At 36.6% G+C, this 18925-nt stretch overlaps 1 protein-coding gene across 4 annotated transcripts in view; it reads right to left on the bottom strand.

The window, feature by feature from the left end:
- CEP43 (centrosomal protein 43) overlaps positions 1–18925 on the bottom strand; it is a 55324-nt gene that overhangs the window by 31015 nt on the left and 5384 nt on the right. For all 4 annotated transcript variants that reach the window (XR_005291807.2, XM_038394384.2, XM_043511286.1 and 1 more), the window contains 5 exons: positions 14575–14628; positions 11205–11259; positions 10396–10484; positions 7446–7580; positions 3615–3695 (listed from right to left, as the gene is read on the bottom strand). Coding sequence is in view for 3 of the 4 variants with exons in the window: in XM_038394384.2 (XP_038250312.1) it covers positions 3615–3695; positions 7446–7580; positions 10396–10484; positions 11205–11259; positions 14575–14628 (414 nt within the window). In the remaining variant the exon portion in view is untranslated. The remainder of the gene's footprint in view (positions 1–3614; positions 3696–7445; positions 7581–10395; positions 10485–11204; positions 11260–14574; positions 14629–18925) is intronic.

Raw genomic sequence — 18925 nt, 5'->3', positions numbered from 1 at the left:
CTCATCTTGTCATAAGGACCTTTGAAAGTCTAAAAAAATTATGTCAACTTTATCCACTACTTTGACATGTTGCAAGAATTCTAGTAGATCAGTGAAATACTATTTTCCTGTGCAGACACCATGCTAGTTAGATCCTAACATAATACGATCTACCAGGTGTTTTATTAGTCTATTTTTAACCTATTTAGCAGGTACAGATAAACAGTTTACTGCTCTGTATTCCACAAATCATCCATTGAGCCTTAACATAGGCACATTTGCTATCCTCCAGTCCAGAAGCTGTTTTTAAATGAGAGATTGAAGTTTCAGTAGTGGCTCAAACACTTCATACTTAAGCTCCTTGGAACTACACCATGTGGGCCTGGTATCATAAAAAGCACAGTGGATAATTAGACAAAAGATTATTTCTAAATCAAGAACCAGCAGAAGTGTCCACTGCACACAAACTGCACAAAAGCTCTGTAAGAATGACGGATTTTCCAGATAATTTTGTCATTTATATGCCTATTTTCAGGGAACAACTCAACACTACATTCAGTATGTCAAAGTATTGCACAAATTTACTAAGATGGAGTTTGTAGACATTCAGAAAACAGGAAAGCCAATTATACTGTCAAGGCAATGCCAGCGCCAAAAGCAACTGATTATTTGCTTGTTTACTCTCTAAAAAGCAGTTACCCTGGATGGGCAAATGGCTTGATTTCATGATGCCCTGGCAATCAGTATGAGATTAGGGATCTTGTATGAATATTTGTACTCCCCTCAATTCCCTTTTAGAATGGCCAAAATGGATATATTTACTCAAATGCTTGGTAATGTCTTATGTAGATTCTAAAACTTCTGAGCAAGAATAAAAGGGGGGAGGGATAGCTCAGTGGTTTGAGCACTGGCCTGCTAAACTCAGGGTTGTGAGTTCAATCTTTGAGGGGGCCATTTAGGGATCTGGGGCAAAAATTGGGGATTGGTTCTGCTTTGAGCAGGGGGTTGGACTAGATGACCTCCTGAGGTCCCTTCCAAACCTGATATTCTATGATTGAACTGAAGACAAGATTCTGGCATCAGTAGGGTCTCACATCTGGTAAAAACTCCAACCTTATATAAATTGCATGTAGATAATTGTATAAAATGGGGATCACCTATGCCACAATATTGAGCAAATACTAACCCTAACAACAGTCCTTTGAATGTGAAGCTCTATACAAGTGCTTCAAATCAACCATCTCCCCTGCCTCTGTTTTTGTCCCCACTTTCTAACTATAACCTGTTTAAGTAAATGTAATCCCAAAGCAACTGAGGCACATACACTTGAAGTGTCAGAATGAAATCCTCCCTGTCCTAAGACATCTTAACACTTTTTCTTGTCCTTTTTAATAAGATTTTTAAAATATATTTTTAAAAGGTATTACACTTTACTGTATGAAAACACTTTGTACATTTTATTTGTAATGATCACTGTAATACTTCAAGTTTATTAAAAATGCCAATCTTTAATAAGTATGTTAGCTTTCAGAGTTAAAACTGTTATTTGCAATTATGAATATTATTTCTTCTACTGTCCTTTTCTGGGGGATTTGAACACCAAACGTTGAACAAAGGTTACTTAACGGACATGCATAAGTGCACAAATTCCTTAAAGAACAGGATTAAGAAACCGTATTTGCTAGCTAGTAAAAAGCAGTGATAAACTGAGATGGCATCGATCAGACTTTTTTTTTTTTTTTTAAACTAGGCTACAATACATTACATGACAAACTGACACTTCCAATAAGCACAGACTTTCCTAATGCTCTTCTATAATTTCCACTCTCTTAAACAAAAGAAATGAATGAAAAATGCCAAAGCAGCCACTCGTTACTAGTTTTCTTGATTCTTTTCTTGCTATGCACTCTGCCATTTCAAACGTGGTTGTTTTTCTTAAAAAAAAAATGTTGTAATATACCTTCAATTGTAATGTGCTTTATTCAGATTATATATATATATTTTATTTATTTATTTTTAAATTTGAATGGCAGCTGAAGCCACTTATATAAAAGATGTGAATAATTAGTAAGTCTACTTTAGTGGAACGAGTTCTGAAAACAAGTTTTCCCTATTAAACTGAATAAGTATATTGTTGCTTTAAAAGAATTTACTTGTTCAAAAGGTGCTTTGCTGGGATGACTTCTGGCCTAATACAGATACAGGTATTAATGAAAGTTAACACTTTTGCTCTGTTCCACATAGTGGCAGCCAGAAAACATTCAGTGACGTATAGTTTGTGCCAATTTTAATGTTTTGATAATTGAAATAAATTACCAATTTTAAAGTAAGATCTATGCAGTAAAAATATAGCTGGCATATAACCAAGCATCAGTTAAGTGATTCAAGTTGCAGAAACATATGGTGATAATCTTAAGTAATGTTTGAGGAAACTACTTAAATGAAACAGCCGTTAAATCAAGATTATGGGAATTCACCAGGGTGTTCCAATTAAACAGCTTCTACCATACGAGTTTCTGTCCCTTCCTCCATAACAAGCTGTACCATTCTTTCCTATTTTATATATAAATTATAGCAATTGGACTCCTCCTTCCTTCATCACAAGAATTTTCTTTTTAAAACTTAGTTTTATTTTTACATACAAAAAATTAATCATGTTTTTGTTGTTCTCTATTCTCAAGTATTTTTGGGAAGCAAGAGGGTAGTTAGAGACTAAGCTGTATGTTATATGTCATTCAGAACTGCTGGTACACGTATCAGAGGGAAAAAGGAAACAGTATGACTTTGAAACTACTGCTGGAATACAAAACTTCACATACTCCATATCCACATTCCAGTTCCCCAAAAGAGTAAAATGGGAAGCAACAAAACTAGTTTCAGTTTTTACGCATCTAAAATAAAAATTAAAAATAGGACAGCCATGTTATTGAGGAGGAACTGAAGTGGACTAACCTTGGATGAGCACAAGTGTCCAGAGTAGTCTTTTTTTGTTTTGAATAGGAATTGCACAGGGTCACTGTTAACACACAGTTGAACACATCAGAGTTTATCTCATGACGTGATATTATCACTTGTTGTAACAATTAGACCCTCACCTTGTGCTGAACACATTTAACACATGGCTATAACTTGCAATGACACCAAATTTTTGTAGTGCTTATCTAACAGCATGCAGCAACACATCCACTGACAATCTTCACATTTTACATTAAAACAACATGCAGAAAGTTGTTTAGACATTGCAACTAACTAAATACTTTCAGACTGTGCACCTTCAGATTAAGCATACAGCTTCATGTGTGAAGGATGGATGATTAGCACCGAGCAAAGACTATTTATTTAAGGGCTTGGTTATACATCTCCCATTTAAGGCAGTATTGATAAATTAAAGCAAATGACCGATATTTCAACTTCCCCTGTCACTACACAAGGATTTACACAGCTCTTCTACATTTCAAAAATGTTTGGATAGAAAAACCAGAGCCTCAAACAGCTGAGTATGAGGGCCAAAATATTCCTGATACATGAATCAGTCAGCATTTCTGCAATAACTATTTTTTACATTAAAATCCCTTTTTAATGCACTTTACCACAAATTGTTACATTTAGCATTTCCTTTTATTTAGCTCACTTACCTTACTTGGTACTGGATGTGTATTTGATCTTCCATCAGGTGATTTTGGAGAAGAACACATGTCAGACAGAACTGGAGCCACCTAAACCAAAGTTTCACAAAAAAACAACATACTTAAGATTCTATAAGACTGTCAGAACGCCTAATGTCGACGAAGGGTGTAAAACTCTTTGCCCTTCACTACATACAAATTCTGACAGCGTACAGCCACTTTAGCAATTTTAAGCTAGAACTATTTTCAAATTAAATTTTCTTCCGGCCAATTTATTTGCATATTCAAACACATTCTTGGTATAAGTGAAAGGGCTGAATGCACTACTTCTGAAAGTCTAGTAAACATTCTTTCATTTAAATGACTATCCTGACCAGGAATGATAATAAATGCCATCATCTGGATTTCATTCTCTCTGCTTACAGCGCAGACTACATTACATTTGGAGATATCTTCTAACTTCACTATATTCATCTCAGTGAATATTTTGTCATACAAATGCTTCAGTTTTCTTTTTAAAATACTTCTGATGAAAAATACAACAGGTTTAAGCAGAAAAACAGTATTTCAGATTAACAGATAGTATGGATTTTCATTACAATTAGGGATGTGCCAAAAATTTACTAAACATGAACCAGAGACACAAGGTGGGTGAAGTAATATCCTTTATACTGCACATATTACACTGCATAAACACTAACCAGTCACAAGTGTTGCTGACTTAAGTTAAATTAGAAACAAAGTAGTAAATATTGCATTCATCTACATCTCACACTGAATGTTTGTTGATTGCATCAGGATAAAAAATCAGAATTCATCATTGCAACCTCTTAACACATGTTGAATACTTTTCCTAGCATTTTAAACTGCTGTTATCATAACACTATGATGAAGCTCAGTAGATAGAAAACTTTGATTAAGCAGTTACTCAGAATCTCATTCCATTCCTAATCATAATGGAAAGCTATTCTAATTTTCTATAAGACATTCTAGTAATTAAATCTATTTTGAAAAAATAAAAAACAAAACAAAAAAAACCCCGAAGGCTATGTTTACACTGCGCACCTTACAGCAGCACAGCGGTGCCGCTGTAAGTTACGCAGTATAGCCGCTCCTTGTCAGCAGGAGACCTCTCCTTCCGTCAAAATAAAACCACCCCCAAAGAGGGACGGTAGCTTTGCCGGCAGGAGAGCATCTCCCACCGACAGAGCACTGTCCACATCGGCACTTTTCATCCATAAAACTTTCATCTGTTCGGGGGGGTTCACACCTTTGACCAAAATATCTTTAGTTTATGCTAGTGACAGGGTTAAGTTTACATATTCAGATTTTCCTATTTTAACAATAACCAGCTTGTATGCATGTTTTTTGACTTTAAAAATACAGGTTGCAAGAGATGAATTAAACAAGGAGTCTCTCCAGACAACAAGAACATAGAAACCCACAGCTTTTGGGATTGCTGAATTTGTTTCTGATTGAGCGATGATATTAGGAAGGCAGCAGATGTGAAGCTGAAGTGTCTCACATGAACCAACTGAAAGAAAGAAAGCAGCAACTGATGCCACAGGGAGCCTAGAGAAAGGAGCAGAGATTCCTATAGAACTTCCCATTTTTCCTATAACTTACACTTAGCTACCATCAGATCTAGCCCCGAAGGAGGAGGGAGAAGTTATAACTGGCAATGCTGTAGCTGTTTTGGAAAGTAAGCAGTATTTCTTAAATATATATTTAAATATAAATGCTTAATAAGTTATCTCAAAGCAGAACATAATTTAGACCAAATTAACTCAATTAAGATAGACCTAAAGTTGAAGTTTGGCAAGATAAGAGGACTTTGTTCTCTTGGTGGGAAGCCATGCAAAAGTTGCACTTTATAAGAATTTACCATATAGAACAGGGGTGGGCAAACTACAGCCTGCGGGCTGGATCCGGCCCATCAGGGCTTTGAATCTGGCTTGTGGGATTGCTACCCCTGTGGCGCCGCGGGCCCCGCACCCCTGCTGGAAGCGGCTGGTACCAAGGCCCTGTGGCCCCTGGAGGAGGGAGGGCAGAGGGCTCTGTGCACTGCCCTTGCCCAGGCACCGCCCCCTGCAGCTCCCATTGGCCGGGAACAGGGAACCACAGCCAATGTGAGCTTAGGGGGAGGTTCCCACAGGGGAGGGCAGTGCACAGAACCCTCTGCCCCTCCTCCCCCAGGGACATAGTGCCGGCTGCTTCTGGGAGCAGCGCAGCAGAGCCAGGACAGACAGGGAGCCTGTCTTAGCCCCGCTGCGCATCGCTGCCACCCCAGAGCCACTCCAGGTAAGTGGCGCCAGGCCAGAGCCCACACCCCGAACCCCTCCTACACTCCAACTCCTTGCCCTGAGCCCCCTGCCACACCCCTGCTGCACCCCCAACCCTGAGCCCCCTCTAACACCCTGTACCCCTCCCACACCCCAACCCTCTGCCCCAGCCCTACATTCATGACCCTCCATGCAATTTCCCCACCCAGATGTGGCCCTTGGGCCAAAAAGTTTCCCCACCCCGATACAGAAGGCAGGTTTTTGAAAATATTTAGTGTTTTATATTGTTCTTTTGGACTACTGCTTACAGTAAAATGGACATCTGTGCGTACATACAATCCAATACACCAGTGAGCATAGTATTTAAGTGCCATGTATAGTAGGTGTATATGCCATAAAAAAAACACATTGAGAATTTTAAGTTTGCACAATTAAGAACTCAAAGATCAGGAACAAAAGAGCTATAATTGCATATGCTACTGCCACAGCCTGCTTCCGATCCATCTCCACTGCAGACATCTGTAAAGTAGCAACATGATCTTCACCACATATTTACAAAGCATTGTTGCTTTGATACAACTTCCAGAATGGAATCGTGTTTCAGGCTCTCTCCGTTTCTTTGGAGAAGATTTCTCAAGCAAACTCTTGTACCCCTTTTTATTTCCACTCCCCTAAAAATATTAGTTTATTTTGGAACGTCCCTTATTGTCAGTTCACCGATTTTTTTTTTGTACAAAGTTTCTCACTAATTGCTGCCACCTGTTCTAGACTAAAATATTGTTTCTGTATTGGATGATTAAAAAGCCTCGTCATGGATTTGATCCTGCTCCTATTGAAGTCAATGGCAAAACTCGCACTGGGTTCAATGGAGCAGGATCAAGCCATATATTCATAGATTGGTAAAATAAAAATAAGAGAAAAATCCACACTGTTGACATTGGCCTTGCTGCTACTAATTGCAGCTTTATCCATTTTTCTTCTTCTTTTGGGATATCTCTCAAACTACTTATTCCCCAAGAGCGAGAACCCTGCGCAGATGGTACATTACTAAATAAAGAAAAATACTTACAAGTAATTTGTCTTCTCTGAAGATACGACCTTGTAGGGCTCTCACTCACTTCCACTCAGAAGTGAAGATTTTTATGGATGTGTCAATTTTTATAATTTGTTTTCATTTTTAATTAGAGGTATATTCTTGCTTGGGTGTTCAGTTTGTACTAGTTTATCATGGAAACTGCAACCAAAGGAACTGACTGGAACATTTAGATGGTGGTATTTATAGGTGTCAAGGAATGGCAAATGATTACCAGTAAGGTGCCTGCCCATGTTTATCTACCACTGCCCTCAAGGGTCAAAAGATCCTAAGAGGTAAGGAAAATCCCAGACTAGCACTTAAGAGCTAAGACCCAGGAATGAAAATCCTGAAGCTGGAAACTCTCTCTAAAAAGATACTATTTCCACACAAAGTATTCAAACAGTTCATTGCTGAGACAAGCAGTTTATAAACTACATAAAAATTTTAATTGTAAAAAGTATAATGCAATTTAACAATACTTACTTCTCCACTACTGGAACCCTTTTTCTGCTGACATCTTCTGACCACTTCCAACAATAAGGGGCCACCTACAGTACCTTCTGCTTCTATAATGCCTAAATCTCGGGCTAAATTCTCTCGCCCTTCGAGCCCATTTAGCTGGAAAAAAGTTAACATATAATCTTAATCTTAAATGCAAATGAAAGTGATAAACTTTTTAGGAGTTAGTGCAGCAGCAATTTGGCCAACCAATCAAGATTTCCCAGTTATAATCATGTACATATCAGGACTAGCTGACACTAAACAGCATCTTTATTATATTCCACATTACAGAACTTACAAAAACAAAACAAATAAATATTCCACGTCACTTAACACACAATTAAGATTAAAATAATTTTATATTCAAGTTATTTTAGTCTATTACCTTTTAAAACTGGGTCATACCATACACTTCAACCAATGATTCTGCAACAAGCTCAGCACAAATGACCACAGCTTCCATGCAGGGTTTCAGTGACTTCAATGGAACTGTGCAAGCACATGGCTTCACCTATGTGGAGCAGTATGCAGAATCAAAGCCTTAACTTCCAGCCTCTATGGGTCCAAAAAGTCTGATTTTAACCAACGACCCAGATGAAAATTTTTTCTATTCTTTTTTTCCAAATTCCTTTGTTCTCAACATCAGCAACAAGATTATAGAATAGTTTGTAAATCAGTTCAATAAAAAATGAACAAAGGTAGCTCTAAATTCAACTCTTACACACGTAGCTGAGACACAAAATGTGATGGTATGGTTTGTCCAAGTTTCACTGACGTGAGTATAGAATGGCTACAAATGGCATCCTTCCTCTTTTAAATTCTTAAGGTGACTTAATCGGAGCTGTAGCCCTCTTCAAAAATACAGGGAAATCAAACAAATTTTACTTGTGATCTAGATATCATCTCATTGAAAACAGACTAAAATTGTCAACATATTTCACATAGGCAACTTGATGAGCCATCACAACTATATAATCATTTAGTCCATAAAGGCCTGGCTTTACTTAAACCAAAAACCTTGAGCTGAAAACATCTATACAACCCTCTAATCCTTTAAATTACTCAATCCCAATAAATTAATGGTCTACTACTACAGAAATAATTGTAAGATTGCACAGTGAATGTATTACTTCACTCTAGGATTGCATAAGAGAGAGTGTGCTGTGAGGAAACAAAAATCAATAGCAAATACAGTAAATAAATTATGGAAAATTACTGAAAGATAATCAGATTTCAAAATAGATGATAATCTGAAAAATGACTGTAAATGTGCCATTGTGGGATTCTATAATTATTTTATTTTAGTACAGCTCCTTATCAAATATGCTCAGTTTACAAGGATTCCCACCTTTCCCACACCACAAAAATGCCAGCCCCACAATCTCAATTTGGATTTTCAGAGTCATTTTTCTTTTCATTAATCAACATCAAACTATGCTCTTCCTAAAGTTTGCATAGGTATAACTGACTGCATCTTAGTATTAAAATCTGTTGATAACAGACAAAGAGAACTCAGCCTGCAATCTCAGATATGTTGGTTCTGTAGGGCTAACAGAAGCAGTTTTGAACCAGCATTTTTGGCTACTGAATTCAGCAGATGTGACTCTGGAGACATCAAGGGAGAAATCTGTTAGTGAGGAAGTGCCATTTTCAGAACAGACTCTCATTTTATGTAATGAATAGGGAATACTTGAAATATTTCTCTAGTATACAAGCTCCTCTTAATGGGAGCTGATTCTGGAGACACATGGAGCCGAGGACGTTTGGCACAGCATGGAGTCTAGGTGGTTTTAGGATTAAGTAAATTGCAGAAGATTTTTCTGAATTTTCTTTTGTGAAAGAGGGCAAAAGTCCTTCCACTAGGATAGAATATGAAGCACCAGCTTGTATCTGTTTATCTAGATTGAATTAACAAATGCCTTATATGTAGCCACTATTTAAAATGGATATGAAATCAATATTTCATTCACGTGAAAAAAAATTAGTCCTTGCTCAAATTCAAGCTTAAATAACTAGCTTAGCAACACTTCTTACAAACTAAACTGAAAAGTGATCAATAAGAATAAAAAAAAATTTGCAAAGGAACAAATGTGCTTTTTTAAAACAGATAAAAATATTTTCAATTAGAAATGATCAATGTCATATATAAGCATTTGATAATTGAAAAAGTGTTTTGAAGACCTAGCAAAATATAGTACTACTTAAAAAAAAGTTTTCAGTCTCCTCCTCTTGTAACAGACTTTTAGGCCAACACCCCAAGCACGTTATCTTGTTGCTTAATGTGTTGTTTGGATCACTTGCATACAATCACTTGTTTTTCCTCCAGTTTCTCTTACTGTATAATGCCACAAAGTGGTTCTGCTGTGAGTTATTTTACTCTCAATTCAGTATTGCTGCATTGATAGAGACATGTAAAATTTGGCACACAGTCCAAAGGAATGTCACCATTTCATAGATTCAAAGATTCATAGATACTAAGGTCAGAAGGGACCATTCTGATCATCTAGTCCGACCTCCTGCACAGCGCAGGCCACAGAATCTCACCCACCCACTCCTACGAAAAACCTCACCTATTTGATTAATAGAATCCCTGACTATTATGAGCACAGATAGCTCCACAGACAAAACTAATTTATTTTAAGTGACAAAGGTAGAAAAGAATTGATGAAGCATGTATGCTTTTAGTCAACTTTAAAAACCCACCACCATGAATTATCAATTACATAAACATTCTTTTCTGTACTTGTGACAGTCTATGACTTGGGTTAGTGTACAGATGCAGGTATACATTACTAAGTTCCAGCTGATATTTAGTGCATAAATTTGAGTAACTGGTATAGACCAATACAAAATCCAATAAAGCTTCTGCATTTGTTCATTTCAGATTCTAACAGTCAAGTTAGCATATGATTAAAAACAGTATCTTCCTTACTGTGCTTGATTCAGGCTGAAAAACAGCCAATGTAAAGTCAAGATTGAAAAACTGAAGAAATTCTGCAACAAGACTAGCAACCAAGCAACCTAAAAAGAAAAAGGAAAAAAATAATTTGGTATAACAAACAGAATTAAAATTCTTATATTAAAGGACCTGATTTTTAAGAGATCCTCAATCCGGTCTCCTCTATCCCACCCATAATTCTGCAGGTCTGGTTTAGGTATTTAACTACCTAATCCTCAGTCCAAATCAGGAAGACATTTAAATTAAACCAAAACTGCTGGAACAAAACTCAAGGCTCCTTCTAAAATTCAGGTCCCATTTAACCTTAAAAAAAAAAAGTTTATCCCAAAGACACCTTAATCTTGGTGTGGGTCCCCCACACACTTTTAGTGCTGCACCTCTACAGTCTACTTTCATATTAGAGCTTCAGGTTGCTGTTTCTGCTGCTCTAAAAAGGCTCAGTTGAATTATTGTAAATCAACAAATGACAAAACAATGGAAAAAAATTTCCTCAGCAATTAATTCAAATACTACAGAAATCAGTCCTCTCCACTAAGACCATGGCAACAACAGAATATTAGTTTTAAAACTCTGGACTCAATCTTAACTTCAGTGTGCAATGGTAGTTTTGACATTTAGTTAATGGGAGAAGGACTGGCTTCTGTCTTTATAACAGATCTGTTTATGACCAACATCAGGATCATATTGCAAACACAAGAGCAAATGGATTTACCTTCACTTTTCTTCAAAATATTTGTCAATATCTGAGGAATGTACAAGTTAACAAACAGGGGAAAGCTTACCATCTTTTGTACTTAGAAACTTTTTCAAGCTTTCATTTACCAGGGGTGTTTTGTTCTGTTGAAAGATGAAAAATCAAGGACAATTAATAAGGATTTCCCTGTATTGCAAAGACATTTAACACCTCATCAAGCGTTTTGGGCATAGAGGCCTCACTAGTATAATAAACAGCTTAAACAATTGATTTTAACCAAATAAATGTACTTTTATACTAAGTGTACTAGTAGTAATTAGTAAAGCAGCACATTTAGATGGTCATAATTAAGGCTTAATATTTTGTTTCCAACCTCCAGGGGATTATAGTTTGGCTATAAAAACATTATAGATAGGAATACTATCAACTGGTTACAGATTTTTATGTTTTTCCATACAGTTAAACAAATTACAAGTTCAGCAGTTGAGCAAAACCACCACTGAAAAATAGAAGTTTGCCAATTTTATTTTGTAGGCTGTCGATTAGTCATAGTTAACTCACCCGATTAACTTAAAAAAAAAAAAAAAAGAAAGAAAAACTAATCACAATCAGTTTTAATCGCACTGTTAAACAATAGACTACCAACTGAAATGTATTAAATATTTTTGAATTTTTCCTACATTTCAAATATATTGAATTACAACACAGAATACACTGCTCACTTTATATTTTTCATTACAACTATTTGCACTGTAAAATGATAAACAAAAGATACAGTATTCTTCAATTCACCTCATACAAGCAATCTCTATCATGAAAGTGCAACTTACAAATGTAAGATTTTGTTACATAACTGCACTCAAAAACAATGCAAAACTTTAGCGCCTACAAATCCACCAAGTCCTACTTCTCATTCAGCTAATCGCTCAGACACAATGCTGCCCGCTTATTTACAACGTCAACAGAAAGTGAGAACAGGCATTCACATGGGACTTTTGTAGCCAGCATTGCAAGATATCTACGTGCCAGATATGCTAACCATTCGTATGCCCCTTCATGCTTCGGTCACCATTCTAGAGGACATGTTTCCATGCTGATGACGCTCATTATAATAATATGTTAATTAAATTTGTGACTGAACTCCTTGGGTGGAGAGTCAGACTCTATTTTACTCACATTCTGCCATATATTTCATATTATACTAGTCTTGGACGATTACCCAGCATGTTGTTCATTTTGAGAAAACTTTCACTGCAGATTTGACAAAATGCAAAGAAAGTACCAATGTGAGATTTCTAAAAACTCGACCCAAGATTTAAGAATCTGAAGAGCCTTCCAAAAGAAAAAAAAAAAAAAAAAATCTAAGGATGAGGTATAGAGCAAACTTTTAGAAGTCTTAAAAGAGGAACACCCCAATGTGGAAACTACAGAACCCGAACCACCAAAAAAGAAAACCAACCTTCAGCTAGTGGCATTTGACTCAGATGATGAAAATAAACATGCATCAGTCTGCACTGCTTTGGACAGTTATCAAGCAAAACGCGTCATGAGCATGGACGCAGCACTGTGAATAAAAAGTGGGCCACATTATCTCCTGTAAATGTAAACAAACTTGTTTGTCTGAGCAATTGGCTGAACAAGAAATAGGACTGAGTGGACTTGTATGCTCTAAAGTTTTGCATAGTTTTATTTTTGAATGCAGGGGTTTTTTTGTACACAATTCTACATTTGTATGTTCAACTTTCATGATAAAGAGATTGCACTACAATACATGTATTAGGTGAACTGAAAAATACTTTCTTTTGTATTTACAGCACAAATATTTGTAATAAAAATAAAATGAGCACTATACACTTTGTATTCTGTGTTGTAATGAAAATATATTTGAAAATGTGAACATCCACAAATTACTTAAATAAATGGTATTCTATTATTGTTTAACAGTGTTATTAATCGCACGATTAATTGTGCGATTCGTTTTCTAAATTGCCTGACAGCCCTACTATTTTGCACTCGCTCTATTTTTTAAAACAGAATTTGCAGATTCTTCAGGCAAAATATGGACTAAACTATTAGTTAACATGGGATTACTAAACTATAGTTTTATTTTCTATTTTTTGCAATAACTTCCTGCAAGTGTCTAAGTGTTAATTTCCCCTACTAGATCTGTTCTATTTAACTTACATTTTAAAAATCAAGGAGAAATTAACTTGCAGTTTTTGGTTTAAAAAAAAAAAAAAAAATCGCTATATAAATTTAGATTATGCCAAATTCTAAACCAAGATCACCATTATACCAAAATATCACTGGTCATGCATCAGTCTAATAATGATGTCTGTACATAGAACCATAGAATATCAGGGTTGGAAGGGACCTCAGGAGATCTAGTCCAACCCCCAGCTCAAAGCAGGGCCAATCCCCAATTAAACATCCATATCCCTAAATGGCCCCCTCAGGGAGTGAACTCACAACCCTGGGTTTAGCAGGCCAATACTCAAACCACTGAGCTACAGGGTTCCCCCCGTTGCCAAGAACAGCCTTTGTCTATGTTAACTATTGCTGCAGAGTCACCAGAAGCACAAAAAGCACAGAAATTTGCAAATGAGAAATATGTTTTTTTAAACTTTAGAATTCAGAGGATCTAATTTTAAATATAAGCTTATACATGAATAAACTGATAAAGTTCTTTTTGAAATTTTTTTTAAAAATGCAGAAGTACTCTTAGCAACTGCATGCGTTAATTATTTTTTTATAATGTGCTTTTTGAAAGTATTTCCATCTTTTACATTTCAGAAGTCTATTATGATCGGATAGGATATTGATCGGGTCAATAAGAAGCATTTTAAAAGAATTTATGAACACACTTAATGGACTGGAGTATCTTTTTTAGATGTTTGTAGTGTTGTTGCAGCCATGTCGGTCCCAGGATATGACAGAGATAAGGTGGGTGAGCTAGTATCTTTTATTGGACTAACTTCTGCTAGTAGAAAAGACAAGTTTTTGAGGGTCATAGAGCTCTTCTTCAGCGACCTGTGAAGCTCAAAAATGTGTCTCTTCCAGCAACGAAAGTTGGTCCAATAAAACATATTACCTCGTCCACCTTCTCTCTTTCCTATCCTCCTTAGAGTCATTCTGGACAACATGCTATTTGAAAACTAGCCAAGATCAATATTTACCCAAGAGAGCTTGTAAATGAGATGTTATGAATCTAACCAGATCTTGTAAAAAGGAAAAAACAGAAAACAGACAGTTTAATATTTTTCAGTGATATTTCTCGATATTTGTGTCATATTTAAAGCTTGACCCTGTTACCACTGATATCAGTGAGAATTTAAGGATAGCAACATACTTTTGGCAAAGTGACAAAAAACAACTTTTTATTTGTATTTTTGTACTTTTTATTGCATTAAACATTTACTGAAAGCTGAAGTAGAAATTACATTATTTTATCTCTTTACCTCTACTTTTTCTTGCTCTTCAAGTGCCAAAAATACAGCTGCTCGTAGTTCTGCCTATCAAATTAAAAAAGAAACCGTATTTTTGCAGTCACTATTTTCTCCCCACAATTCAAATACAACAAGCAACAAGTAGCCTGCCAGATATTTGTTTAAACTGACCCCAGCTTCTTCCTGAGGTACTTGTATTGAATTTAATACACCTAAATGCCTTCATTAAACTAAAGCTATATGCAATGTGGCTTGGGGCTGGGAAAGAAGAATTTTCAACCTGAAAAAAGGGAAGAAACAAGAATAGGAATGTGTACTATAGCAGAACTTCAGTTATGAACACCTTGGGAATGGAGGTTGTTCATGACTCTAAACAAAACATAGTTGTTCTTTCAAAAGTTTACAACTGAACGTTGACTCAATACAGCTCTGAAACTTGACTATGCAGAAGAAAAATGCTGTTGTTCTTAACTCTGAGGTTCCACTGTACATGGCCCATTAGGTCATTTCTACTGTCAGGGTGAGATTTTTTTTTTTTAAATACTTCCTAGGGGGACTGGACACCTAATTCCTATTAATTTTGAATACAAGTTGGACATTTAAGTCCCTTAGGTGTCTTTGAAACTCACACATTTAATATACAATTCTATAAGGAAACGTACACAAACAACATACTCAAAACTTAAGAAAATGTTAATAGTAAGGTACAGATATTTCTGCAGTGTCTGGTCAGGAGACATGCAACAGAATCTAAACTCAGGAATCTGAGCAGTATTAAAGGTATAAAACGATCTCTGTAAAGTGAGTATTTATTTTTTGGATTCATTATGCTCATGGATCTCATTTTCATTCATCGATTTTTCTTCTTGAACATTCAAAATGTTAGTCTTGCATGAATACTTCCTTATGTTTGAGTTTCCCTATGTCCCTTATACATTGTGGATAGTTATCTGAAAACATTCACTCAATGTGCAGCAGCAGGAAAAAAGCTAACAGCATCTTAGGAACCATTTGGAAAGGGATAAAGACAAAAATATCATAATACCACTATATAAAGTAGTGGAATGCCCACATCTTGAGTATCATGAGCAGTTCTGTTCATCCCATCTCAAAAACGATATATTAGGACTGGAAAAGGCCCAGAGAAGGGCAACAAGAATGGTTAGCGTTATGAAAGAGCTTTCATATGAGGAAGGATTAATAAGACCAGGACTTTTCAGCTTGGAAAAGAGACGACTAAAAGGGGATCTGATAGAGGTCTATAAAATCATGAATGGTGTGGAGAAAGTGAGTAAGAGTGTTATTTACTTCTTCACATAACACAAGAACCAGGGAGTCACCCAATGAAATTAATAGGCAGCAGCTTAAAAAACAAAACAAAAGGAAGTACTTCTTCACACAATGCACTATAAACCTGTGGAATTCATTGTCAGCGGATCTTGTGAAGGCCAAAAGCACAGGGTTCAAAAAAGAATTAGATAAGTTCGTGGAGGAGAGGTCCACCAATGGCTATTAGCCAAAATGTTGAGGAATGCAACCCCATGCTCTGTGTGTCCTAGCCTCTGAGTGCCAGAACCTGGAAATGAACAACAGAGGATGGATTACTCAACGATTGTCTGTTCTGTTTATTTCCTCTGAAGCACCTGGTTTTGGCCTGTCAGAAAACAGGATACTGGGCTAGATGGACCATTGGTTTGACCCAGTATGGCCATTATTGTTATGAAGTATCTGGCAGGAATATTTAAAGATAACAGTGGAGCAATAGCAAGAGCAGTTAAAGTTATGCCAGTGTTTTCACTTGAGCAAGGGTGATAATGTTTTCTAAGAATTGTGTTTTGATTTGTAGGATTAAATTAAAATAGTAATTCCAGTTTTTAGAGTGCTTGAATTTTCTAGAACACTTAAAGAAAGAGCTGATCTTAGTTATCACTGCTCCAAAATGAACTATTTGGAATTAACTGGATTCTGACCTTCTCTTCAAGTTCTCTTAAAAACCTCACAAAGCAGTACAAGATATGAATTTAATCTAATTCTTTAGTATATTTTGTTCATGTCCATGTTCATTAAAAGTTTCAATTTATACTGTTTCTATTTTTGAAGATAAAATATTAATATACTGACACTAAACAGTACTTTGTCAACTCATTAGCACTTCTATACACATTATAATTAGCATGAAGGTGTTAACATGACACATTGTTACTCAGTATGTTTTCTGAGCACAAGTTAAGAAGACAGAACATTACTGGGGTTTTTGTCCCTCACAGAAGTTGAAATGACAATATGTCAGGCACAGCAGTTTCTATAATAAAAGTTTTCTAGTAGAAGGTTTCTTGGGACACATTCACAGCAAAGATTTCCCTTCAGTGGGAATGTTCAATGTTTACAATTGCATTTGACAGTAATAGTTCATGAAGTGCTTGATTTTCTCAGGGAATGCTGCGTAACAGCCTTTGTGAATCTGTCAATTTTTTTTTTTTTAAAAGAAATCAACTATGTAATTATAATACTATTCTTACAAATTTAAAGAGTATGGTTAACTTCCCCACCTGCACCCAACATTTAAAGTTTACCTCATTTAGTTTCTTTACAAGCCACCTAACTTCCTGATTGGTTTCAAATGGATTTCTCTCTCACTCTACTAATGCCATAGAAGCCAGATGCGCTTACAGCAGGAAGGGAACAGCCAGGTTAAACAAAGCACTCCCTGATCAGACTGAACACTTGAAGTATTCTGTTAATTGTTTATGAATGGAAGACAGGAACTGGTGCATAAAAGGGTATGCGGTCTCTGCTCCTTAGGTAGGTTCTGAGTTTACCTCTTTGGTTCTCCATGATATAGAGAGAATTACTCATCCTGGACACCTTGGTACTCCTTCCAAACATCACTAAAAGAAGAGAGCCTGTAGTGACACCTCCTCCTGAGCCACATACAAAGTGATCCCACAGTCCTCTTAGAAGTCCACATTACATCAATACAAGTAAGCGTCCCTGCTAAGATTCTATCATAGTGATTTCGTTCACGTGCCAGAAGCAGATCTGGCTCTCATGTCATTAACAAAGTAGGAGATAGCCACTCTACAAATAAAAAGAAGGGGACCCTTGAAATTAGCTCAAACACAAGTTTTAAATTTAAAATATAAACAATTATTTCTTAAAAATACTCATTTACTTCAAAGAAGCTAAAAAAATGCTAAAAGTATAGTTATTTATAACGGTACCTAGACAGTCATTCCAGTTTAATGAACAAGCTGTCCTCCTGAAGCGAAGCTGCTTCTGTAACAATACATGCAAGAGGGAAGGGAATGCTGGAGATTACACCCTGTGAGACTAAATAGTACAAAGTGTGCTGAGTGTAACAGGCAATTAGTAATTAATAGACATTTTAAAATGTGCTTTATAATAAATGGATGGTATGACAGATATGATCTTTTCTGCAATATCCTGGGGAGAGCTTATTAAGTTTAAGCATGTTTGGAGTCCACTGTTTTAAATGGTCTGGGCCAGGATTGTACATAACCGATCTCCGAGAGGGGAGACAAGATGTGAATCTTGTGAAGTGTTATGAACTTTGAAGGACTACAGTGTACAATGTGCCAGAAAAGAATGAACTTCTGGGACAAACATTGTCAAGTGGTTTGCCTGGGGAAATCTCTAGCGGGAGGTGAATGCAAATTCCCCACCTCCAGTTATGTAAAAACCCAGCCTTTTGAAACTACAACCACAGTCTGCCGATTATCTGTTCCCGGAGTCTCAAGATCAAAAGCCTAAGCTCTATAAAGAAAAGACCAACTTTTTCATAGGTGTGCTAGCGCAAACTGTTACTAAACTATAACCACAGAAAAACCCCTTGGTTGAGTTTGAAGGACTGACTCCTACCAGAGTCCTTTTTGGGTTTGGCGGGGCGTGACCTCTGATAAGCTTGGTAGCATGGGTGTAGATTCTTCTATTGTTTTTAATGTATTTTCTCTGTAATGCTTCTGCCTTAAGAATAAGTGTGCTTCTTAGAAAGAGCTGTGTGGTAATTTGTGACTACTGGCAATCACAGCTATTTATAGACTTCAAAAAGAAATACAGGTGCAGATGCTGGCCTGTTGGGCAGTCTGGCTTGCTAGTGATACCACAGGAAACCGTGGCAGGAAACCATGCAGCCCTGAAAAAACCCCAGTCAAGAGGGAAGAGATGTGCAGGTCTCTACCCAAGAGACTTCAGGACTGATGAGCCTGGATCCTTGAGCGGGTGCCCTTCATGGACCATGGAGGGGAATATAGGTGCAAGTTGCCCTGAACTGTGACAGAAGGGGCTGTGGAAACTAATTAGTTCTTTAAAATAAAGAATCAATTTTATACCATCTTAACAATTA

The sequence above is a fragment of the Dermochelys coriacea genome, chromosome 3 (assembly GCF_009764565.3).
Source record: "Dermochelys coriacea isolate rDerCor1 chromosome 3, rDerCor1.pri.v4, whole genome shotgun sequence".
In the NCBI taxonomy this organism is placed as follows: Eukaryota; Metazoa; Chordata; order Testudines; family Dermochelyidae; genus Dermochelys; species Dermochelys coriacea.
Note: the sequence above shows the minus strand (reverse complement) of the source record. Positions and strands in the feature narration are given on the sequence as shown.